This window comes from Dasypus novemcinctus, chromosome 4 (genome assembly GCF_030445035.2).
Source record: "Dasypus novemcinctus isolate mDasNov1 chromosome 4, mDasNov1.1.hap2, whole genome shotgun sequence".
NCBI classification, from domain to species: Eukaryota; Metazoa; Chordata; class Mammalia; order Cingulata; family Dasypodidae; genus Dasypus; species Dasypus novemcinctus.
Window position 1 is genome coordinate 59,137,960 of NC_080676.1, and position 23,411 is coordinate 59,161,370.

At 57.1% G+C, this 23,411-nt stretch overlaps 2 protein-coding genes across 6 annotated transcripts; one reads left to right on the top strand and one right to left on the bottom strand.

The window, feature by feature from the left end:
• Positions 1-70: 70 nt before the first annotated feature.
• Positions 71-9,087, top strand: FAM131A (family with sequence similarity 131 member A). Of its 4 annotated transcripts, XM_071214660.1 has the most exons (7): positions 90-304; positions 1,437-1,497; positions 2,487-2,629; positions 5,065-5,158; positions 5,415-5,597; positions 5,749-5,865; positions 7,445-9,087. In XM_071214660.1, exons 4-7 carry the CDS (start codon positions 5,089-5,091, stop codon positions 7,918-7,920), a joined length of 846 nt encoding a protein of 281 aa, XP_071070761.1. In that variant the 5' UTR covers positions 90-304; positions 1,437-1,497; positions 2,487-2,629; positions 5,065-5,088; the 3' UTR covers positions 7,921-9,087. The 4 variants fall into 4 exon arrangements, with proteins under 4 accessions (XP_058151455.1, XP_071070761.1, XP_058151456.1 ...); XM_058295472.2 differs by lacking the exon at positions 1,437-1,497 and having other exon boundaries at positions 71-304; XM_058295471.2 differs by lacking the exons at positions 90-304; positions 1,437-1,497 and adding an exon at positions 1,688-1,845.
• Positions 9,009-23,144, bottom strand: CLCN2 (chloride voltage-gated channel 2). Of its 2 annotated transcripts, XM_058295468.2 has the most exons (24): positions 22,953-23,144; positions 20,621-20,777; positions 20,350-20,481; positions 19,859-19,987; positions 19,638-19,771; positions 19,465-19,542; positions 19,303-19,381; positions 19,085-19,210; positions 18,895-18,979; positions 18,700-18,801; positions 17,654-17,738; positions 17,353-17,508; positions 16,895-16,964; positions 16,568-16,678; positions 16,183-16,396; positions 15,736-15,869; positions 15,302-15,474; positions 15,090-15,204; positions 14,796-14,869; positions 14,501-14,560; positions 14,323-14,361; positions 14,043-14,147; positions 9,705-9,791; positions 9,009-9,581 (listed from the first exon to the last, which is right to left on the bottom strand). In XM_058295468.2, exons 1-24 carry the CDS (start codon positions 23,022-23,024, stop codon positions 9,387-9,389), a joined length of 2,712 nt encoding a protein of 903 aa, XP_058151451.1. In that variant the 5' UTR covers positions 23,025-23,144; the 3' UTR covers positions 9,009-9,386. The 2 variants fall into 2 exon arrangements, with proteins under 2 accessions (XP_058151451.1, XP_058151452.1); XM_058295469.2 differs by lacking the exon at positions 16,895-16,964 and having other exon boundaries at positions 16,568-16,733.
• Positions 23,145-23,411: the final 267 nt, after the last annotated feature.

Sequence of the window (23,411 nt, forward strand, 5' to 3'; positions counted from 1 at the left end):
CAGCCTCTTCTGGCGGGGGCCCCAAGCCGCCCCTGCGCGGCCGTGACGTCGGCTGCGCCCCGCCTGCATTGGGTGGTGACGCGGTGGCCACACCCCGCCCTTACGTCACCGGCCCGGTTCCCTCTCCCGGGAGCGGCGGCGGACGCGCGGCTCCCACCCCCCTCCCCTCTCCCGGCCTTTCCCCTCCCCGGTAACGGCCGCGGCCCGACCCTCCGAAGGCGATGGCCCGGGCCCCCAGCGCGGGCTAGCGTGCCTGGCCGCCTGGCCATGGGCTGTATCGGCTCTCGGAGCCCGGCGGGTCAGGGTAAGAGGCGGAGACCGGGCCCGGGTTAGGGTTGACGGGCTGCGGCCACTTGGTGCGCGGGCCGAGGGTGGGTGGGGGCTTGAGGAAGGGGCCGGTGCTGGGAGAGGGAGGAGCCTGCACCGAGGAGGCGGGCCAGGCAGGAGGAGGGGGCGGGAGTGATCGGGGAGGGGGCTAAGCCGACTCCGGTTGGCTCCCAGGGCCTGCCAGCTCTGGGCTTTACGGGGGCAGACTCGTGGCTTAGCGCCCGTATTCCCACTGCTGAAGGTGGCAAGAGGCGCACAGCCTGGGGAAGGGCTGCTCAGTCTGCTGCCCCCACCCTTTCCAGCCCATGGCAACTGGCCTTGCCCACACACTCGCCCCTCTGCGTATACCTCTTTCCTTGTCTTGGGAGTGGCCCGCTGCTGGGAACCTGCCCCTTCTAGCTGTGTCCTTCTCCCCGTAAGGAGGTAGGCAGCAAATGATGGCCAGCAACCTACCAGTTTTTTCCTACAACTTATTCCCGGCTTCAGGGGCCCTGTGAGTGCCTGATAACTTAAAACTGTTTTTCTTTCCCCGACCTGGATTAAAATCACCTTACCCTGTGGAGGGAAAAAGAAGCCCAGAGGGAGGCCATCAGGCTTTCTTTCCCCCACCTGCTGACCCCTACTTACGCCTTGGTTCCCATGAGTGGTGCATGCTGGGGCCTGGTTTAGTCCTATGCCTCTGAGGTCTGCCTGCCTACTTTACTTCAGGGTCATGGGTTTCTCCAAGTCTCAGGCCAGACAGGGACTTTGTGATGATGAAGGCTGGATTGGGAATGGGTCCTGGGCCTTCAGGGCAAGTGGTCAAACAGGTCTTAGCGTGGTTTCTCTGGAACTAAGACTTCGGCTGAGATTTGTACTTCCCTTAGGTTCCCATGAGGAATTCTGGGATTTGTAGTCCTAAAATAACTTATTTTATGGCTTTTGAAGCTGAGAAGCTGTAGGCTGCTCTGATCCTTCCAGCGCTGTATAGGCTTGGAGTTCAGGAAGTCATCTCCCCTGCAGTCGGGGGTAGTTTGGCTGACCTTAGGACTGGCCTTGAGGGCCCATATTAGGTAGCAGCTAGGGGCCCGGGATGGCCTGTAATTGCCTGTCTTCCTTCTGGTTGGTAGCATTTCTGGGGACCACCAGCTGGCTGAGGCTCAGGGACAGAGACGACTGCTCCAGCTAAAGGTCAGTTGTGATGTACACTGCCTGTTGGCACTGTCCAGGGAATGGGCCTCAGCTCCTGGAGCCCCAGAGAGCTCATCTGGGCCCCTTGCACCCCCATCTCCTCGAAACCATGAAGCAGGAGGGTTCTCCTTATGTGATTAGGCACAGGTTCCAAGTGGGGAGGGGACTGGCTCAGCATCCGGAGCCAAAACAGGAATAGAACTGGGAGCTGAGCCTGGAGCAGTTCTGGGCTTTTGGTTCTCAGCATCAACACAGCCAGCATGCCTATGATTTCTGTGCTGGGCAAAATGTTTCTATGGCAGCGTGAAGGGCCTGGAGGACGATGGACTTGTCAGACAAGTCGCAGAGGTGAGACCAGGGACCTTAGATGTGATCTGGGAGGTGATGGGAAGCTGAGGAGAAAGGTGTTTAGGTAACAAGAGGAAAATTACTCTGGCTTGGATGTTGGGAACCAGGCTGAAGCAGGGATAGGACCTGGGTCCAGAGAAGGCATCAGGAAAAGGCTTTTAGGGGGCCGGGATGAAATCAGAAAAGATCATGGGTTTGTCGGAAAATAAGAGTAAAGAGGTGCATACTAGCCGAGACTGGTGGAAAGAAAGAACCAAGGGAGCGAGCCTGCCAAGGGTTGAAGGTGGTGGTGGGGAGAGGGATAATGATAGTGGCGATGGAGGAATTCTGTGTGCTTTCTAGCAGGAATGGTTAAGCTGAGAAAATAGAAGACTCAGAATTTATCAAAGTTTGGGTTTCATCTTTGGGATTTTGATGGCAAAATAAATCCAGAGGAGGAAGGTTGCCAGTGGACTACCCCAAAATGGCCCCAGGGTCCTGAAGGTCAGGGCTGTGGGCTCTGGGCTTTCAGAACTGAGGAGAGCACCAGGTGGTCCCTGATAGTCGGAAGGGGGGAAGGAGTGAGGAGAAATCATATGGCGTAACTGGGGATCCTGGCGGAAGTGGAGGCCCAGCTGAACAGCCTTTCCCCCACCCCTCAGTGGCCTCGGACCCCGCGTGGGCTGTGGAGTGGATTGAACTTCCTCGGGGCCTCTCTCTGTCCTCCTTGGGATCCGCTCGAACCCTCCGAGGCTGGAGCCGGTCCTCCCGCCCTTCCTCGGTGGACAGCCAGGACTTGCCTGAGGTGCTGGGTCCCTGTGGTGGTGGCGGTGGGAGGGAAGGGGGACCGCATCCATATGAAAGGGATCCGTCTCCCCCCACCCCCGCCTTGCCAGCCTGCTCCCGGCTCCCTTTTCCTGCGAGCGGAGGCGCTATCCGGCCGGCGGCCGCAAGACCGCCCCCGCGCAGGTCTGCTCGGCTCGGCGCCGCGCCAGCGGGCGGGCGGGCCAGCTCGCGCCTTCCGCGTTGACGTCAGCGCATCCCGGGCCGTATCCTGGGAGACCCTGTTGCATGGTGATGGGTTGCCAGGGAGACATACACCTTTCGCTGGGTTTGGGCCGCAGCTGCGCGAAGCACCAGGCACTGATGGCGGCGGCTGGGGGGAGTCAGGGGAGGGAGGGAGAGCAGAGCCAGGAAACACCCAGCAGGTGCTCCTACCCCCAGGCCTGGCTGGAAGCTACCAACGCCACCCTGGGGCCCTGCCAGCCAGGTATTAAAGGGGAGGGAAAGAGGGTGGGCCTGAGGTCAAGGGGCAGGTGGAGGACAGATTGGTGAGGCGGGTGGTGGGAACGTGAATCAGAAAAGTGCTAGGCAATGGGGTGGGGGCGGGGCGTGCGCCTCCCACTTCAGTCATTCATTAAGAGAAACGTGCTGGGGCTCCCAAGGAGCACTGAGCCAGGTGCAAGGTGGCAATAGGAACCCAGGTGAATCAGCTGCGGATCCTGCCACCAGGAACTCTCAAGGGAGAGAGACTAGGGCTATGATGGGGGAGGGGGCGTGCTCAAGGAAGCAAGACAAAATGGGGCTGAAAGCATTCTTAGGAGGTGGCACTTGAGCCAGCCCTTAAATGGTGGGAAACAGTGTTTCAGGCAAGGATGGCGTTCATAGCCCCAGGGAAAGCTGGATTCCTTTACCTGGAAGCAGGAGGGTTGCTCACTGTCAGGGAAGGTGGAGACTGGGGCTTTGTTGAGCAGAGATCAGGCAGTGCCAGGCTGGCTGGCAAGGAGGCAGGAGTCTCCCAGAGTGGGGGAAGTGTGAAGCCTGCACTTAAAACTTCACTGGACAGTGGGGGAACCCAGAAAGGATTTTAACCTGGGACATGCTGTAACCAGTTGCACTCCAGGAAAAGTATTTGTTTACATTTATACCTGACCTCACTCACATTCACATTCAGCTTGTGTGTTTGGAGATTATCTGAATCAGGCACTGTGCTAAATACTGGGGTATGGCAGTGACCAAAACAGACCCAGTTCCTCAATGAGCTAAGGACCAGTGAGGGAGACCGACAATAAACAAGAAAACACACAAAGTAGACCTATAATTACACACTGTGATTCAGGGTCACAAACAGGGGCCATTGATAGTGGGTAGTGATTTATTAGAGATGACAGAGGGTGGATCGAACTCTGGTAGCGGGGTCAAGAGGGCTCCTCTGAGGGCATATTTTAGGCAAGACCTGAAGGATGAGAATGAGCCAGGCAGAGAAGGGAAGAGGGAGAGAGAGTCTGAGAGAGAGTATGTATGTGTATAAACACACATATTCTTTTATTATTATTAAATATAACCCATAGTTTACATTAGTGTTCACACTTTTTGTTGTATAGTTCAATACTTGTTTGTGTTTTTTAAATTTTTTTTCTGGTAACATACAACCTAGAATTAATCATTTAACCACTTTCAAGTATATAATTTGGTGGTGGTAAGTACATTCACAGTGTGCACAGTTGTGAACACAACATTTAGGCTGAGCAAGTAGCAAGGGTGGGGAGGAGGCTGGGTACCACATGTACTAATCTGGGCAGGAGACACTGAGGGCTTGGGGAGGGGCTGTGGCCTTGGGTGGGGGGGGGATGAAGATCGCATCAGAGGCAGAATCATTAGATCTTAGCAACAGATATGGGAAAGCAAAGCTTAGGGGTTTGGAGACAGGGTGAACGGGAGGATGGCAGGTGATGCAAAGTAGGGAGGTCAGGAAGCAGGGCCAGGAGTGGGGAGGAGGTGCTGGGTTTGATATGGTCAGACTGAGTTGGGGGCCCTGGTAGGCAGCCTAGAAACAGCTAGAATGTGGGTCTGAAGACTGTGGAGGAGGAGGAAATGACGGGAAAGAGGAGCTTGAGGAAGTCTTGGACGCCATACCCTGCTCCTCCACTTTTCTCACCTCTTTTTAGAGGCCCCATTCCACGTTTCTTCACTTCCAACCCTTGGGAGCTGGGAAGGTAGAGACTTAGTAGCAGTTCTGTTCCTTTAGGCCTGCCCAAGTTCCCATGGCTCCCTGGGAAGACATGGTTCCCTGGCCTCACGTAGCCTCTTACATTTCCTGGCACCCGTTGGTTCCGACGTACTGCCGTGGCAGCTCTTCTCAGCTCCCCGCCCTTCGTGACACCTAGGGTGGGGTATGGGCATGTTGGGGGCAGCTCACTGTTGTCAGAGGGCACTGACCTTCTGGTGGTGCCACCCAAGGTGAATGTTGGAGACACAGTCGCGATGCTGCCCAAGTCCCGGAGAGCCCTAACCATCCAGGAGATCGCTGCGCTGGCCAGATCGTCCCTGCATGGTATGCACCCTGCTCCCAAGCCATGGGCCACTTGCTCCTATCTCTGCCCTTTGGCACATGCCTTTGGGGACTGCATCCTGCGAGCTCTTGCTGGGATCTCCCTTTTCCTCCTTTTCCCAGCTGAATCTTGGCCCTCTCCTCCCACCCAAAGGCACATGGGTACCCTACTACTACCACCCTGTCTTTCCCTGCCCAGGTTGCCCCCCTCACCCCCCGACTGTGCCCTTACAGGCTTCTTCATTCTGCCCACCTCCAGGTATTTCCCAGGTGGTAAAGGACCACGTGACCAAGCCCACTGCCATGGCCCAGGGCCGAGTGGCTCACCTCATCGAATGGAAGGGCTGGAGCAAGCCAAGCGACTCACCTACTGCCCTGGAATCAGCCTTTTCCTCCTATTCGGACCTCAGTGAGGGCGAGCAGGAGGCTCGCTTTGCAGCAGGTGGGTGGCAGAAATGGAGTCAGCCACGTGCTTGGCATTGGATGCTTTCTCTCATTTCCTGGGACTGATGGGGGGGTTGGAGTCCTTCCACACCCCTCTCCTGTCTCCAAGCTAAGCCCCTTCTCTGCTAATGAATCCTGTGTCCCCACAGGAGTGGCCGAGCAGTTTGCCATTGCAGAAGCCAAGCTCCGGGCATGGTCTTCAATAGATGGTGAAGACTCCACTGATGACTCCTACGATGAAGACTTTGCTGGGGGAACTGACACAGGTGAGAGGACAGCCCTTGCTAGTGCTGCCAGCTGGGGTGGAACTGCCTGATGGGCCCTGTGATTCTGAGCTGCAGCCAGAGTACCCCCAGCCTTTGGAAGGGGAGAGGAGAGGAGCAGACTCTGTCCAGGCATTCCTTGACATTCCAGGGGAAGGAAGGCTGTAAACACTGAAGAAGGGGGAAACAGTAGTTGAAAACGTAGTAGTTCCCTTTCCTCTAAGTGCTGAGCCTTCTCTGCCTGTCTTGCAGTTGGACCTTGCCTGTCCTCCAAAAAAAAGCCTGCTGAGACCTCACTGGTATCTTCTCTTTGCAGCTTGCATCTTGTCTCTGGGAGGGTCTGCCTGTGCCCTTGGCCATCCCTCCTGGAGGGAGGCTGTGGCAGGACAGATGAGCCGCAGTGCAGCAGCAGAATACCCCACAGGGCTGAGGGCCCCAGGCAAACAGGAAAGCCTGTTAGGCCTGGGCCGCCCACGGGGCCGCAGAGCTGGCTCCCACTCAGCGTCCTTGCATTCCAGCAGAGCCCTGCCCGTGGGTCCTTCCCGGGGCCTGTGCTTACAGAGAGGACCCCCGCGGGGCTGTGCAGCTGTGCACAGCCCCCTGCTCCTGGGCCCAAGCCTCACGTGTCTCCATTCCCCGCTTTGCTTTTGTTTGTTTTAGTTTTTCTTTTCTTTTTAATTTCTTCTCCCCCCTTTGCCTTTGAAGAGTGCCTCTCTATTTGCCCCCACCCCTCCAGTTAATTAACAAGCTCTTCAAGGTGGGCAGTACATTAGAGCTGACTGGAGACTGCTGCTGTGGTCCAGGGGGAGCTGATTTGTATGCCGAGGCTAAGACAGAACCCTAAACCACAAGCGATTTTTGTTTGATTGAGTTCCAAGCCTGCTTCGACCCCTGGGATAACAATAACAACTAACATTTACCTAGGACCGCTACTAGCCCATGTGGAATCTTTGGATAAATTAGAAAAAGACGCCCCTTTCTCTGGGCAGGCACAACCCCATGTCAGGCCATTGCTGCTTGGTGAGCAGAGGGTGGGCTGGATTTCAGCTCTCACGCATTGCCTTGGACAGGCTGCCCTTGTGCAGCAAATGACTGCACAACCATATGTGGTCGCCCTGCATTTATTGCTTACTGTGTGCCTGACTCCCTTGTTATTTTTTTCGTGTTGGTTTTTTTAAAAGCAGTTTCATTGTGATAATATTCACATACCATACAATCTATCCCAAAGTGTATAATCAGTGGCTTTTAGTATAATCCGTGTTGTGCATTCATTGCCACAAAAAATTTTAGAACAATTTTTATTACTCCAAAAAGAAAAACTCCACACCCTTTAGCAGTCACCTCTTGATCCTGACTCTCTTGCAGCAACCCTGTAAGGTAGGTACTATAGAATCCCTAATCCTCCATGAAGGAAACTGAGGCATTGAGAGATGAAGTGCTCCTATCCACCACCTCACCCCTCCCCCTGCCCCCAGGGCTCTGTAGAGTTGGGAAGGGGTGGGGAAGGAGGGGAGGTTGCAGCTTCCAGGTTGGCCAATGGCAACAGGGCCAGCAGAGCTGACTTCTTTTCTCTCCCCCACAGACATGGCTGGGCAGCTACCCCTGGGGCCCCACCTCCAGGACCTCTTCACCAGCCGGCGCTTCTCCCGGCCCACGCGCCAGGGCTCTGTGGAGCCTGAGAGCGACTGCTCACAGACCGTGTCCCCAGATACCCTGTGCTCTAGTCTGTGCAGCCTGGAGGATGGGTTGCTGGGCTCCCCGGCCCGCCTGGCCTCCCAGCTGCTGGGCGATGAGCTGCTCCTCGCCAAACTGCCCCCCAGCCGGGAAAGTGCCTTCCGCGGCCTGGGCCCATTGGAGGCCCAGGACTCGCTCTACAGTTCACCCCTCACTGAGTCCTGCCTTTCCCCTGCCGAGGAGGAGCCAGCCCCCTGCAAGGACTGCCAGCCACTCTGCCTGCCACCAGCGGGCAGCTGGGAACAGCAGCGGCAAGAATCCGACATGGCCTCCTCCGGGGTGGTGTCCTTAGATGAGGATGAGGCGGAGCCGGAGGAACAGTGACGCAAATCCTGCCTGGTGGTGGCATGTGCTCCCTGGCTGCTGCCGGGGGCAGAGCCCCTGTGCCTGAGTGCGGGCACGAGGCTTCCAGGAGAGCTCCGCAGCCTCGTGGGCTCCTGGCAGCACTCACTCTTCCGTTGTGTGTTTGCATGAAAGTGTTTGGAGAGGAGGCAGGGTCCGGGCTGGGGGCGCATGTCCTGCCCCCACTCCTGGGGTTTGCCGGGGGTTGCCCGGGGCCCCTGGGGCATGGCTACAGCTGTGACCGACAGTGATGTTCATGTTCTTAAATCAAAAAAGTCACGCACATTTCCTCCTAGGACCATGTGAACCCTGAAGGGGGCTGCTGTGACTGGGTGGTGGGGGAGGGAGCCTGGCCTCCCTTTCCACCCTCCCCACGCCTCTTCTTCGCTTCTCTCCTCACCTCCAAGTCCATGTGCAGTGCTTGACAGAGTCACCCCCCCCCCCCAGGGGCCTGGCTTCTGCCCTCCCAGAGCCTACGGATCAAGCTTGCCCAGCTGGGCTCGTGCTGTGTTTCACTTCTCCATCGTCTCTAAATCTTCTTTTTTCCTAAAGAGGGTTTTTGGTCTGTTCTTTCAGCCAGGCCTTCTCTGGGAGGTACTGGAGTGATCAAAGCAAGTACCCTCTGCCCTGTTCCTGGCCCCACTAACGGGGCCTGGGCTGCAGGATATGAGGGCGGGCTCCTGGCAGCTTACAGCCCCATTCGCCCGAATTCTTTCTGGGGTAGAGTTGGAAGGGAGAGCTCTGGTTGTTCTTCCAAAGGGGGCCACAGGGTGCCACAGGGGTGGCTGGGCTGTTGTCAGCTGCTGCCTGCGCAGGGCAGGAATTGTGCCAATGGGTGACAGGCAGGAGTGTCTCTCCTTGGGGAGGAAAGGTAGTGCCTTTCTTGGCTGACAGGAAGCCAAATCTGCAGTCCTGGGGGACCCTGTCCCAGCTAGGGTTTTAATGACCAAGCGGTGGAGGCGTCAAGCAAATCCTACCTTCCGAGGACACTGGGCTCTAGATTTATGGCTGTGGGGAGTGTGGGAGGTAAGAGGGCTCAAGGCAAGAACAAGACCCAGTGGGCACAGGCATTCTCTATATAAGTGGCTCATTAGGTGTTTATTTTGTTCTATTTAAGAATTTGTTTTATTAAATTAATATAAAAATCTTTGTAAGTCTCTATATACATCTGGTCATTGGAGATTCCAGTATAAACCCATTGCAGAACCTTTTCCCCTCAAAGGGGGATCGGGACAAGTGACCCAGTCCCATCCTGCCAGGGTAGTGCTGATCTTTCTGCCCTTGGAAAACCTGTTGCAGGTGGGTGCTGGTTCAGATTCCAGGGAGGATGGCTGGGAGAAGCCGGCACCTCCGGCTGCAGGTGCCTCCCACTTTCCCAAGGCAGAAGGAACATGAGTGCTGCAGGATCTGGGCTGACAGCCACCGTCCCAGGCCATCCATCGAGGGATTCACTGGCACTTGTCATCACTGTCAGAAGGGCTGCCCTCCCGGGGGAGGCCGTGGCGGGAGCGGGGCCCCCAGAGTGCATGCACCTCGGTGGTCTCTGTGTCACTGCTGCTGGTGGCGCTGTCGCGGAAACTGGCGAGGGGGGGCCGGACTTTGACGCCTTGTGCTGTGACAGAGCCCTCGATCGCCTTCCGGAGCTGGAAAGGTGAGAGGGTCAGAGGTCTGGGCTCGGACTCTTCCCCAGCACTTCCCCAGGCGAGCTGGATAGAAGCATCCCTGTCCCAGGAAGTAGAGCTGGCTTTGGTGGCCAGTGTTCTCACCTCCTTGAGGGTGACAATTCCAATGAGTCTGCCAATACTAGTGACGTAAGCATGGTCCACTCCCAGCAGTGAGAAGATGGTGTGAGTCTGTGGGATGGGGAGAAGACACCTTGGGCTTAATGTAAGAGGGGACAGAGATTTAAACTACAGGCCAAAGGGGCCTAGGAGCAGGGGGTGGGGAGGGACAGGGCCACCAGAGGGAAAATAATAATGTTCCTGGGACCACGCTTCAGAAGCAATAGTCAAAACCCTTATGCTATTTATGTTGATGGGGAATTGGGACAGAGGAAGATTTCTTAGTCCCATGTGAAAAGGATGTAGGAGAGACCAACTGTTCAAATACGACATCCAATGATTGGCCAGGTATCATGTTAGGTCTTCCTTACATTATTGCTCCGTTTCAGAACTGTCCTGAGAAGCAGGCATTGTACTCATTCTACAGACACAGCAGCATGAGGGTCACCAGGACACTATAGCTAGAGGGAGGAGGCACAGCCCTAGACTCCGTATGCAGATGTCTGATTAGGCATGGCCATACTCAGGGAGGCATGGTGGTTCCACCCTCCCAAACCACCCCCTGCCAGGGGCCCTGGGCCCTGAATTTCATGCCTCTGCCTTCTAGCAGCTGATTTGTCCTCATTAGCTGGCTGGCCAGTTTTGGTACATCTTCATGTTTACTCCAATATCCCAATCAAGCACTTTAAATCTTTCAGACCTATTCGCCCTTTCCGGGGCTCAAGTGGATCCCATGTCCTATTGAGACTCAGCTGCAGTCCATCAGGGCAAGTCACCCCTGTAAAACTGCTTCCCCCTTGTGTTTTTCTTGCTTTGGGCCGACCCCCAAGCAAATGTAATCACCAAGGGTTCAGAAATTGTCAGCCAGTTCTCCTTGTGCTTTAAGTAGATTTTCTTGAGCCAGACGTCTTGAAAAACACTCTTCCTGACTCAGCAGTTCCTGGAATTTTCGGCCTATCATTTATCTCATTGTTCTGAATTTACTTGTAAGCCTCTTGGCTTAACATTTGAATCAAAATGGGCGTTCATAACCTAGCTTCTTGAATATCAAATCACTCAGAATTCATTTTAATTGTCTTAACACTTTAAAAAATTTTATGTAGCTGCTAAATTTTAGCTTTAGGAACTTCCAGAATTTTCCTACCTTGCCCCATATAAGGCATGACAGTACTCATGAAAGGGGCCAGAAGTTCAAACAGTATTAGGAGAAACTCTCCTATGCGTCTTCAAGATATTTTCCTTATCTTGTGGTTAGCAAGTTCTTTCTCATATCTAACTTGAATCCTACTGCTACAAGTTAGCTTTAATTCAGTGGTCTGACTTTCAGGGATACTTGTTTATTATAAGATTTCCTGTTTTAATAATCCCTAAGCCTTGTCTTACGGTCAAATAATCCCTTTCTTATCATTATTCTAAGGATCCTGTTAAATGGCTCCTCTGGATTTTCTTTTCTTTTTTCCCCTGCAACGCTAATCAGAGGTTATATAATCTGGCTGGTTATATTAGCCTTGTAGGTTTGCAAACCACTGTCCCCAGCAGTCACTAAGACTCAAATCTCCCTGAACAGCCTCGCCATCCCCCCTGCCTCCTGGCCTCCTCCCCTCGTCAGGACTGGGGTCTGCAAAGCCCTAAAGTGTGCTCCTGCTTTCTGCCTCCCTTCCCTCCAGCCTGGCTCTGCCAGCCTAGCGCCCTTTCTCAAATGGGAGTTAAGAGCCCAGACTCCCTCAAATGGCCTAAGAGGCCCTTCCCAAGCCCACCCCAGCCTGTCCTTCCAGCCTCAGATTCTGCCATGTACACCAGCTTCCAGTGTCAAGGACTCATCCATTTCTGAAAACATCCATTTTTTCGACACCTTCAGCCCTTCCCCCATGATACCATCTTTTAAAGTCCCACTAATCTTTCAATCCCCTCATTAAAAGAAGTCGTCATCTTTTGGAAGCCTATTTCAATCTCCAAGCTGAGAGCTGCCCTCTCCTTTGTGCTCCCTCTGTATTGTGCACATGTCTCTACTAGAGGTTGTATCACAAGGGAGTATAATTGTTGGTTTATATGTCTGTCTTCCTTAAGGAACTAAATTCCTTGAGGGCTGGGATAATTTCTTACTTATAATCCCCCATTGTTCTCTCTGTATAAGTAGCAGTGGTAGTAGTAAGAACAATAATTCCTAAATTATGGGCCAGGCCCTGTTTGAAGTGCTCTCTGTGTATTAACTCTTAATTCTCAGAAAATCCTATGAAGCAGGGACTTTTATTATCCCTACTTTACAGCTAAGGAAAGTGAAGCACAGAGAGGCTAAGAAATTTGCCAAGGGCATACAGCAGGCTGATGTGGCAGAGCCAAGATTTGGGCTTGGCCAGTTTGGCCCAAGCACTGGCATTCTTAGCCACCCCTCCCAACCCCCCCGTTTCTCTGCAGGTGGCTTCTGAATGAAGTACTTAGCTGGTATGGTGACCCCCAGTTGCACAGGTTCCTGGTCTCCATTGTACTCTCTCTCTGCTTTGACAGTTTCCCTCCTGTACTTAATTGGTCTACACTTATTGATTCCTCAGCAAGGATATTTTGAGTTCTAGTTTTTTAATGTTCTTATCATTTCCAGTTCTTTGTAGTTTTGTTAGTTGGTTCTTCAAAGGCTCTCTTCTTCCCTTGAATTTTAAGTTTGTAACAAACACCTACTTTGTTCTTTTCTTTTTAATTTAATTAGACACCAGGGAGCCCATTAGTGGGCCTGTACTTTTTGGGCTTCGGAACAATGAATTGACAAGGAGAGGGACAACGTGGTCTTCTGAGAGAATCCTGGGATCAGAGCCAGGAAATCTGGGCTCTGGACTTGACTCCATTGTTCTGATGTGGGCAAATGACCGCCTCACAGTATGCCTCAGTTTCCCCATGTCCTCAAATGGTTAGAACTAGAGGCTTTGGAGTCAGTTCATCTTGGATTCCAGGCCTGATTCTGCCACTTCTTATTTGTGCCATCTTGGGCAGCTTGCTTAACCTTTCTGAATCTCAATTTCCTTCTCTGTAAAAATTGGAATATCACAGTTTCTTACAGTGTGGGTGTGAAGATTGAATTAAACATGTGAAGAGCTTAGCAGTGCCTGGCACACAGTAAGCACTCAAAAAACGTTAGTAGCAGCAGCATTGCCATCATTATCATCACTGTGGAAAATTTTAGAGGTCCCAGGAAGAAAGGCTGGAAGTAAAAGCCCTACATTTTATTCTCAGGCCTATCTCCTTCTTTCTTGCAACTGCACTGCAGTGACCAAATCTTTGATGTGAAGTCTTTACCCAGAGGCTTAAAAGTTCTTTTATTACCTTTTGCTTTTTTTGTTTCTCTTTTGTTCTGTCCTTCCTGCCTTGGCCCCTTGTTCTGCTGGCTCTTAGGCACAGCTTGTGTCTGCCATGGGGCAGAAGTTAGAAGCCTGAGCTGCAGGCCTTGGAGTGTTCACCCACTGCTGCAGCCCCCCACCCCCCACTGGGGCCCACTCTCCACCCCCATGCCTCAGAGGTCTGCATTTAGGTAAAACACCCATTGCCTTTTGCTGGTCCCAGGAACTGTCCTACCAGCCCACTGGGTGTGCCTGCGTTCTCTGCCTCCACTTGGAAGCTGGAAGTTGCCCAGTGATGCTGGCCGCCCCATCCTCAGGGCCCCTGAAGCAGCCCTACAGAGCCCCACACTCCACCTGTCTGGACTGTTTCTATCCCCATCTCTGTGGCCTCAGCTGGAAAGGTCGCTCGGCTCTCTGCTGAGCTCTTCCTATGTCCTTTCCCAGCTTTCCTTTGGTCCACCTTAAGTCAGACTTTCTGGGGTCTGACATCCCGAGTCCCCGCTGAGCATCTCTCATCTTTGTTTATCTCTTCTCTGCAGTGTCCCCACGCCTACTTGGCAGTTGGTCAGCTTGTTTATAAAATTCCCTTATCCCGCCTATTTCTTACCCATTTTTTGCAGTGTGGGTGTATCAGCCTTCTTGGGCTCTGGCAGCCTCCTGCCTAGCTCTGACCCTGGCCCAGTCTTCTGGCATCCACCCAGCTCAAGCCCTGTCTTTGTTGTAGCTTTGGTCCAGAGTTCCCTGGGGGCAGGGCTGAGCAGAGGGAAAATGATGCCTGGCCCCACTGTTGGGCAGGAAGGGGCTAAGGGGCTCCGATTCCCGGGCTCTCATTGTCATAGCTATTCTTGAAGTAAGTGGCTAAAAAACATCTCAGCACAGAGCCCACTCTCTGTTCCCCTCTCTTTCCCCACTGGCTTGAGTCCATACTAGTGTGGGGACCTAGGTCCCGACCCTGTCCTCCTGAGAGTCCAGGCTAGGCCTGGGCTGCTGGCCCTACCTTGTGCAAAGAGGTCCGCTCCACCAGCTGGAAGGGGGCAGGGTCAATTTTACAATCACTGAAGTTGACAGGTTCATCCAGTTGTTGCTCCTCCCACTCTAGAATCTGAGGGAAAGCGACCGGGAGGGTTAGGGGGATGGTGACAACAGCTGTTCGCACAGACCTGCAAGCTGGCCTGCCCGTTTTCCTACCCCATGGCACCTCCTATGGGGACAGCAGCCAAGACGATGGCTAAACACACCCAGGAAGAAGCAGGATCCAGAGTCCTGGTGCACCTTACCTCCTCGGGGGTCATCTCGCCTTCCAGGTCTGAGTCGCTCTAGGAGAGAGGGAGGGCGGTAGACAGCTAGAGGCTGGGGGAGGTGGTGTATCCCTGGCTCTGGACAGGGTTCCCTGGCCTAGACCCTGATCCTCCCTGCCTAGTGCTCCTGGACTGCAGGGAGAAAGGGAGCACTTACCGCCAGGGAGATCCGGACCCGCTTCAGCTTGCGCTTGTCACATGTTTCTGACTTCTCCAACTTTGTTAGAGCCAAACCAGAGAGAAGAGGAGTTGATGTCATGGGGAGGGGGTGGCTAGGGGAAGTGGAGCCCAGGAAGGGTATACTGCGACACCAGAGGCCAGAGCTGACAGCTGGGAGTGCAGAGGAGCAGGGGGAGTGCAGGCAGGCACTGAGGGGTTCAGAGAGGTGGTCTCGGAGTCAGAGAGGGAGCCAGGGGGAGAGCAAGCCAGAAGGCGCGGGCCCAGCCGCTCACCTCCGAAGCAGCCTCAGGAGGGGGACTTCCACAGAAGAGGCTCCTCAGGGCAATGCCCGCTGGCTCCGCATTCCCTGTGGGCCAAACACAAGGCCCCAGGGGGCAACGTCATCTTTGGGGAGAGGGACAGGGGAGGTGAGGACGGCATGGGGTGGAGGGCGTCCCGGCTCTGGCCCTGGCCCATCTGGGATGTGTTCCCGCAGAAGAACTGGGCGAGGACTTCAATGGACCTCAGTGGCTCGGCTCAGGCTCTACAGGGGATGGAGGGGGGATGTGAGCAGGAGGGAGGCTCACCTGTGGGACTCTCCCCAAGGTGTATGGTGTTGCTGGGTCCCCTCTTGAGAGCAGGCTTTAGGGGCTTGTGCATCTCCCCGCGGGCTGCAGGGAAGCCCGAGTCCTCTGTGTTCACCTGCGCGGAGAGGCTGTGGAGACCACCCGCTGCACTGCCCTCCCAGTCGGCCTGCACCACGGCCTTCAGGTAGTACACGGGGGCCTTTTCCCCTCACCTGGAAGCGGACGGAAGTCTCAGGGCTGGGGGCACTCTCCTGGTCAGGCGGTAGAGAGGCCTGGGCGGCTCGCCGCTCCTGCATGCATCGCCGGCGGCGGGCCGGGCTCAGCTGGGCCCCCAGCAACGCCACCACCTGCGAGCGCTCGATGGAGCCCAGCAGAATCATGGACTCTGGAGAGAGTGGGCAGGGCAGGGCGGGGAGGACTCAGGAGCCTGGCACGAGGCCCACCCACCCTCCCTCGCCTTCTTTCACACCCAGAGTGGGGCTCTGGACAAAGGCCACACACCAGAGGAAAACCTCTGCCTGGTGAACGCTGGTCTGTTCCTTTGGAACCAAGGAAAGTAGCTCTGGGTTCCTGTACCCACTCCCTCCTTCCCGAACAGCAACCCCAGGGAGATGCCCCTAGCACCCCGTCCCTCTCCTGGCCTCACCAGGAGACTCCACTAAGGCCAGCATGCGGCCCCTGGTCCTGTGCAGTGCTAACCGCAGGTCCCGGAAGGTGCAGCTGAGGGCCACATGGGGAACGTCCCGCACCATAATATCCTCCACACGCACCCGGTACTGCCTGAGACAGAGACAGGCACTCGGTCTGTGGTCGGTATGGGGAGGGGGGCTCGGAGCACCTCCCTCCCAGGGCCATAAGGAAGACAGCCCGTGAGCACCGGGCTCAGGGTCAAGGCCAAGGAGGGCTCCACCCTTCTTCCCGCCTGGGAGAGGCCGGCGCCGCTCCCGGGGTGTGAAGGGCAGTTTGGACGGGCGGGGTGAAGGTGCCGGCCTCCCGGCTCGCTGGCTCAGGGCCTTGACGAGGTGGGTGTGAGGGCCGGGCACCAGGACGCCCTTCCCCACCCGCCGCCCCGGCCCGCCCCGGGCCTGCGTACTGGTGGCGGCCCCAGCCCAGCTCGGGCAGGTAGGGCAGCTTCTTGATGCGGATGATGCTGTCGTAGAGCGAGGGCTGCAGGCTCTGGGCGACGGCATTGGCCAGGATGACGGCGATCATGACAGGCAGGATGTGGGCAATCTGGCCCGTGAGCTCGAACACAATCACGGCCGTGGACACTGTGTGTGTCACCGCTCCCGCCAGCGCAGCCGCCCCTGGGGACAGCCACTCGGTCTCCTCAGGGCGCTCAGGCCCGGGGTGGACCTCCCCACCCGGGGGCAGGTGCTGCAGAGGGCCCTGCGGTTGTGAGGACAGTCCTGCGGTGGGACCTGGGGGGAAGCCTGGTGCCCTCCAGCGCAGCCCCGACCTGGACCCGGGGCACTCACCCACCACTGCGTAGCCCCCAGGCACAATCCGGTAGGTGCTGCTGTCCGTGTGGATCCCGTCTGGGAACCAGGCAGCCATGCTTTCGCCCACCAGACGCCCAAATGCAGCTCCTTCAGGGAGGGGGGCGGGAAGAGAAACAGGTAGTGGAGGGGGAGGGTAGGGGCACTAGGAAGAGAGAGGGTCAGAGAGTGGGGAGGGGCCAGCGGGTCACTCAGTGCAGGGGACAGGCTGCGGGGGTGGGGTGTGGGGCTGAGGCTGGACCGAAACCCGCTCCCAGGAGAGAGGGGGTGACCAGGGCTCAGGCTGGGCGAACAGGCTGAACTCACCAATGACAAAGACAGGCATGAAGGCCCCACAGGGCACGGGGATGGTGGTGGCCAGCGCAGACATCCAGAACTGCAGGCAGGGGGCGGTTCACCCAGGCAGCCGTCCCACCCGGCCCCCTGCTCTACCCAGAGGGAACCTACCGCGCTTATCAGCCAGGCTCAGCTTATCAGCCAGGGTCAAACATAAGCCAGGCTCAAACGCCCCAGCTGTGCCTGGGCCCCCCAGGAGGTGAAGGACCTGGAGCAGTCACAACTCCCAAGCTGTGTGACTGTGGGCCTGTCACTTAACCTCTCGGTGTCTCCATTTCCCCCTTCTTTAAAATGGGGATAGTAACAGCACCTTTCTCACAGCATTGCTGCGAGGCTTAAAGGCGCTCATACATGGGAAGCAGTTAGAACAGAGCCTGGTGCCCGGGAAGCCTGCGTACGCGTCAGCTACGCACACGTAAGGACCCCACCTTCATGAGAATGAAGACGACCAGGGTGAGGAAGACGTTGGCACGCGGAGGGCTCCAGGCCTGTGAGGTGCCGGGTGGCTCCAGCTCCTCCACCAGGCCCTGGCGGACCCACGTCCGGTTGTCAAACAGGGTGACCAGCGTCTCTTTCTGGGAGAGCTGCAGGTGAATGGGGTGCCTCAGGCTGGGGAACAGACAGGATGAAGGGAAGGGGCCGACAGGGGTCCAGGGGAATGCGGGGCTGCTGGGTTTAGAAGGATGTGACTCAAGGGAAAACACAAGTTCCTATTATGCCCGGGGTTACCTGGCCAGCCATGAACTGTCCAAAGCCGGGGGGGAAGGTCAGCGTGGAGATGAGCAGGGTCACGAGGGCCGGGAAGAGCAGGCGTCTAGAGGTGTAGGTTTCACAGCATCAAATGCGGGCGGTGTACCCACTGTGGCCTGGCGAAGCGGGGTGCCCTCACGTACCCTGGGGCTGAAGTCAGAGCTGAGCCTTGGCTCTTACGGGAAAGCACATAGTGCTGAGAGAAGGTCCTGTGTGCTGCTCACGATATAGCTCCGAAGGTGATGGCCGCCTGGGGTTATTGTAAGAGCCAGGCGTATGACTTAAAGGTCTTTTGGTGGGCTCCCGGCTCCCTAAGTGGGCAGCAGCAGCAGCAGAAAATCCATCCTCCCAGCCCCCTCCGGGACACCTCGGAGCCATGACCCGCCCCCCGCCCCCAGCTCCAACTGAAGGCCTCATTGTGTCGGGGTGTGGAGAAGTTTCTGCCTCCTTCTGTTCCTCTGTGTTGACTTAGACTGAAGGTCAGTGTTGGCGACAACTGGGGTCACTCATGGCAGTTGACCAGAAGTGCCATAGGAGCAAGTTCAGCTGGCTGCCCTCTCCTGAAGGACATTAGTCCCAAGGGAAGTCATGTCTTTGCTGCCCCCTCCCCCCCCAATTCTCAGGGTCACAACTGGGATTGCTGTGCAACCGGCAGAGCTGGAAAGGGGAATGGGAAATAAAGATCCATCTCATCCATGCCCACGTTCATGGGGCAGGGGTGGGAACCGAGGCTCAAACACTCTCCAGGACGCATTGCTACCTGAGCCAGTCCAGGGGGCTAAGGATCTTTGATCCAAAATGCCCCTTGCTCCTGAATAAAAATTCAAAAGTGCCAATTTCCTAATCATTCATACAAAAGTCAAAATGCTCAGTCAGCCTGGAAAACGCTACTGGCTGATTTCCTCAGTGGGGCACCTGTGTTGCGCTAGACCACTATTGGCCATCCCACTTATCACTGTCCTCCTGCCCCACTGTGACCCTCACCCATCCCAAGCAGCCTAGAGAGGAGCCTGGAGCCAACTCACTTCTTCATGAGGAAGCGGTTGATGGTTTTCTGCTTCCGCATCACCTGGACAATCTTCCGGTTCAGGTAGACAAAGAGGGCTCCCCCAAAGCCGCTAGCAATACTGGGGGCAGAGGAAAGGAGCACAGGGTAAACGGGGTCTTCTCATGGAAAGCTCCCTCCTCTCTGACACATCCCATCCCTTTCAGCTCCTCACCCAATGACAGCAAAGGCTGGCAGCTCCTGCAGGTCAAAGGGGAAGTCGAGCCGGAATCGGGTTTTGAAGAGAGCAGTAATGGTCTCTGAAGGGAAAGCAGAGCAGCAGAGGGAAGCAATTCTTGGCTCTGCACACCGCTCCCTGCCCCCCATCACCTCCAAGGCTCGCTGGGTGACCCCCCCCATCATACCCTCATCACGGTTCCACACGGCCAAGACCCGGAAGATGAAGGCACTGAAGGTGGCGGCAAAGAAGCCTCGCCAGTAGTTCCGCACAGCAAAGAAGGTAGAGGTGACCTCAATGCTGAACAGGACGCCTGCGACGGGCAGGGAAGAGCCCTACTTGCAGCCTGGGCCCGGGCTGAGGACCCAGGACCCAGGTGCTGGAATGACCGAGGAGCCCGCCTACCTCCAATGGGCGCCGCGAAGCAGCAGCCCACACCTACTGCACAGGCGGCTGCCAGCATCTCTGTGTTCCTGGATTCATTCTGGGGAGAGTGGCAGCAAGTGGGAGCTAACCACGGCCCAGCAGCGCACCCCTTCCCTCTCTTTCCCCAAGGGTTCCCTTTACCTCATAGATGCCCCCAAAGAGGGAGAGGAATTTGCTGAGCAGTGCGGCACACATGCTTGCGATATGCACAAAAGGGCCCTGGAGGGTGGGGGCAGGTGGTAAGGAGGGAAGCGGCCAACCCTGACCTTGGCTGGCCTCTTCCTCCACTCTTTCATCCCCTAGCCTGCAGTCACCTCTTTGCCAAGTGGCATCCCACTGCCCAGGGCACAGGTCAGACCGATGACCTTAGCCACAAAGGTCTTGAGGGTGAGGTATTCCTTCAGCACCACTCCCCGTAAGATGGTCTTCATCTCGGGGATGCCAGACCCTGGAGAGGTCACATTCCGGGAGAGTCATCTGATGTGCCCTTTACAGGAGGCCCCACCCCTGCTTTCCCCGTTCTCTCCTGTTATACCGACAGCCTGAGGAGCTAGGATCTGCGTGAATCCCGCTGAGAAAGTGATGAGGACGATGGGGTAGGTGACCCAGGCCAAGTACTGCAGCAAGAGGTTGGTGTCTAAGCCCCGGGACATCCACTGCTGAGCTGTGGGCAGAGGACCATGCTGCTGGACCCCCAATGCGCATGCCCAATCCCCGCCCGGCCCCTGGGACATACGGATACAAGTCCCGGGGAATGTCACACAGAGCCCAGACACAGGGGCTAGGGAGGGGGCCTAGAGGGCATGCATTGGGACAAAGACCACTAGAGGTAAGAGGGTTAGTTGCAGAGGGGAGGCAAGAACTTGTGGTCTATGGAAGTGGCCGTGATTATGCCCAAAGATGGGGTGGTCAGGCTCGCTGGGAGACGTGGTAAGTGGCCAAGTAGCCGAGACACCCAGCCAAGTGTGACATGGAGGACGCAGGTCAGTTCTTCCCGGCGCCTCCCCCTGCCAGGCCTGTCCTCACCCTGCAGACAGGCTGCGATGGCATAGTCCATAGCCCAGCTGACCAATGCCATGAGGAGGCCCAGCAGCACCAGGAAGATCCAGTCTTCACCGACCCTGGACACTAGGAACTTGTGGCAGCGTACGGAACAGACTGGGGAGCAGGAATGGGAAGCTGGCACCGAGGCGGCCCTAGCCCTGCTACCCAACCCTGCCCACGGGCGGTTCTAATGGGCTCTGGCTCCCTCAGCACCACAGCACAGCCAGGTCCCTCGCCCCAACCCAGGTCTCACTGCGGCATCGGGCGCAACGGTTCTGTCCATATTCCAGGAGCTCTGGGGGAGCCCGAGGGGATGGGGGGCTCCTCCAGGGCTCAGGCCCTCCCAGGCGGATCCGAGCTGCTTCCTCTTTGGCAAAGGCCCCAAGGTCCTGTGTATACCGGCCATACATCTGGAATAACAGGGAAGTTGGGGCATTAGCAGAAGTGAGCCAAGAGGGGTGCAGAGAGGGCTCCTGGGGCCTCAGCTTCCTTCTCCCAGCCCCGCATGGCATACCCCCCTCTTGAACCCACGGTTCCCACTCCGGCTCCGGGGAGGTAACAATACACATTGCAGACTTTGGGGGCTGTCCTGGCCTGAATGATGGGGACAGCCAAGGTACAGGGACACAGCTCTGGGGGTGGTAGAATAATCAGTTGTCTTCTCACAAGCCTGGACAGGGGTGGAGGGACTGAGCAGAAGTGGGAAGGAAGGCCCAGAAGAGGAAAGTCTGGAAGTGGGAGGAGGGAAGGTCAGAGAATAAGGGATGGTAAGGGCAGCTGGGGCAGCTCAGAGTTGGGCCTGGGAATAGGCGGGGCCTCAATCCTTATCACGTTCCTGCTGGGCCTCCCGCCTGTGACTGACTCAGCTGCACCACCTCCCACCCACCATAATCCCCTTGTCCCCTTTCCCCACTTCAGCCCTCCCCAACAGCTTGCTGGCCCTGCTGGAGTGGAGAGCCTGACTCTTGGGATGAGCGGGGAGTGCTTGGTGGCCTGAGCCCCACTCTGGAGCTGCTCTGAGTCCAGCAGCGGGTGGGGGGACACCAGAGGCTGCTGACGGCTGGGGCTGGGCTGTGCCTGGATGCTGGGGAGATGGGGAATGGGGTGGGGGAGAGTCGCTGAGCCATGGCTAGACCTGCCAAGATGGGCGTAGTTAGGGGGTGGGGAGGAGTAGATTCCGGCTGCCACCCGCGGAGCTTCAGGACACAAAGGGCTCCTGTTGGGGCTGGGGGGGGGGGGGAGAGGGAGGGAAAAATAGAGACAGAGAGAGGGTAAGAGATAGAGAGGAGAGGCAGGAGAAGCAGAGAGAGAAGAGGGAGTTAAGGAGAAAGAGGGAAAAAGAGAAAAGAGAAGCAAGGGGAAAGAACTGAGAAGAGAAAGGAGGCATGAGAAAGGAAGAAGTAGAGAGGATAAAAGAGAGAAGGAAAGCAGAGTATAAAGAAGCAGACACAGGGTAGGAGGGGGAGGTGAGGGTGTTCGAAAGACAAAGGGATCAGAGGGGGAATGGGGTGGGGGGAGGCTGGAGCACAGAGAGAGCTTGACCCTGAGAGCTCATTCCAGAGATAGGGATGGAGGCAGAGGAGGTGGAGATGTGGCTCCCGCAAAGGACTGACAAACACCATTTTGGAGCTTCCTTGACCAATGCCCTTATCCTCAGCCTGTGCAGATGGCCCGAAACCTCCTACCCCATCCCAACAGCTTGTCCTACTACCTGAATCCCTCGCCACCGCCTTCTCTCCCTGTCATCCTTGTTTCATCCAGCCACTCTAGTCACTAGGTACCTCCAGGCCCCTTCCTCCCTGCCACTTTCCTGGTGAAAAAGAGCCACAGGGTCCATTCCCTTCCCTGGAGCTTGGATCCCTTATCCCAGTGACACGAGAAGGGGTAAATGGCTTCTCAAAAACTAAGCGATAGTGCTGGCTGTGAGTCAGCTCAGAACCCCAGGACCCCTGCTTCTAATGAGGTCAAGGGCAACCCCTGGGGTGGGTGGGGGCTGGAGAGCCATTGTCCTTGGAGAGCATGGACAAAGGTCCCAATCCCCACACCCATTCTTGCATGACTGTCCTCTCCAAGCTCCTGTTCTTGAGGGTGGTGAGGCCACCTTTCTGCAAAGAATGGACCTAAGGCAATGCTGGGGTGAGAGCATGCGGGGGTAGGGCTGAGACTGGGTTTGGGTCTTATCTTTCTACACCTTGTCTCCATGCCTAGCACAGTGCCACGCACGTAGTGGGCACAAAGGCAAAAGTCTTGAATGGTGGCGCTAGAGGAGTGTGGGGAGAGTCAACGGTGGGAGGGTTGGGCCCAGGTGGTGAGGGGAAGGAGCAAGGAAAACGTGTGTGTGTTGGGGGTAAAGGAAAGGACACCTGGGACAAGCACCTGGTGTCCTTGACCTCTGCAGGCCCCTAGCCTGCATGCGGCTTTCCCCCCCTTTGACCCTCCGGCCTCTCAGGCCCCCTAGCCTCAGTTTCCCCATCTCGGAAGGCTGGGGTGGGGTTAGGGTAGGCCCCGCTCCTCGCGCTTCCAAAGGAAACCTGGAGCAGCGGTCCCGGAGTGCACTCCTTAGGGCTCGGCTTGGCTCCACTTACCAGAGTCTGCTCGTACTGCAGCGCCCGCGGCTCCATCCCTTCCTCCGCCGCCGCGGCCACCGCCGCCGCCATCTCCGCGCTCTGCCCTCCCGCCTCCCGCTGCGGCTCCGGCTGTGGTGCGCACTCGGCTCCCGGCCCGCAGAGCCCGCGCCGGCAGCCGCTCCGTCCCCGCAGCCGGGGCGGCCGAGCGCAGAGTGCGGCGGGCCCCCGGCGGGCGCCGCAGGCGCGGCCTCGGGCTCCCGTCCCCTCCCAGGCGGGCGGGCCGGGGGCGGGGTCCTCTGCGCGGCTCCGCCCGCCGGCCTGTCCGGAGGGGCCGGCCCAGCCCCGCCGGGGTCTGCTTCGGGGCCGCCTTCCCGGCTCGGGAGAGGCGGCAGGGGGCGCTGGGGCCCCGCGAGCCCGCGTCCCCTCCGCGCCGACGCCCGGGGCTGTGCGGGGCCCGCGCGGCCGCGGGGGCGGGTC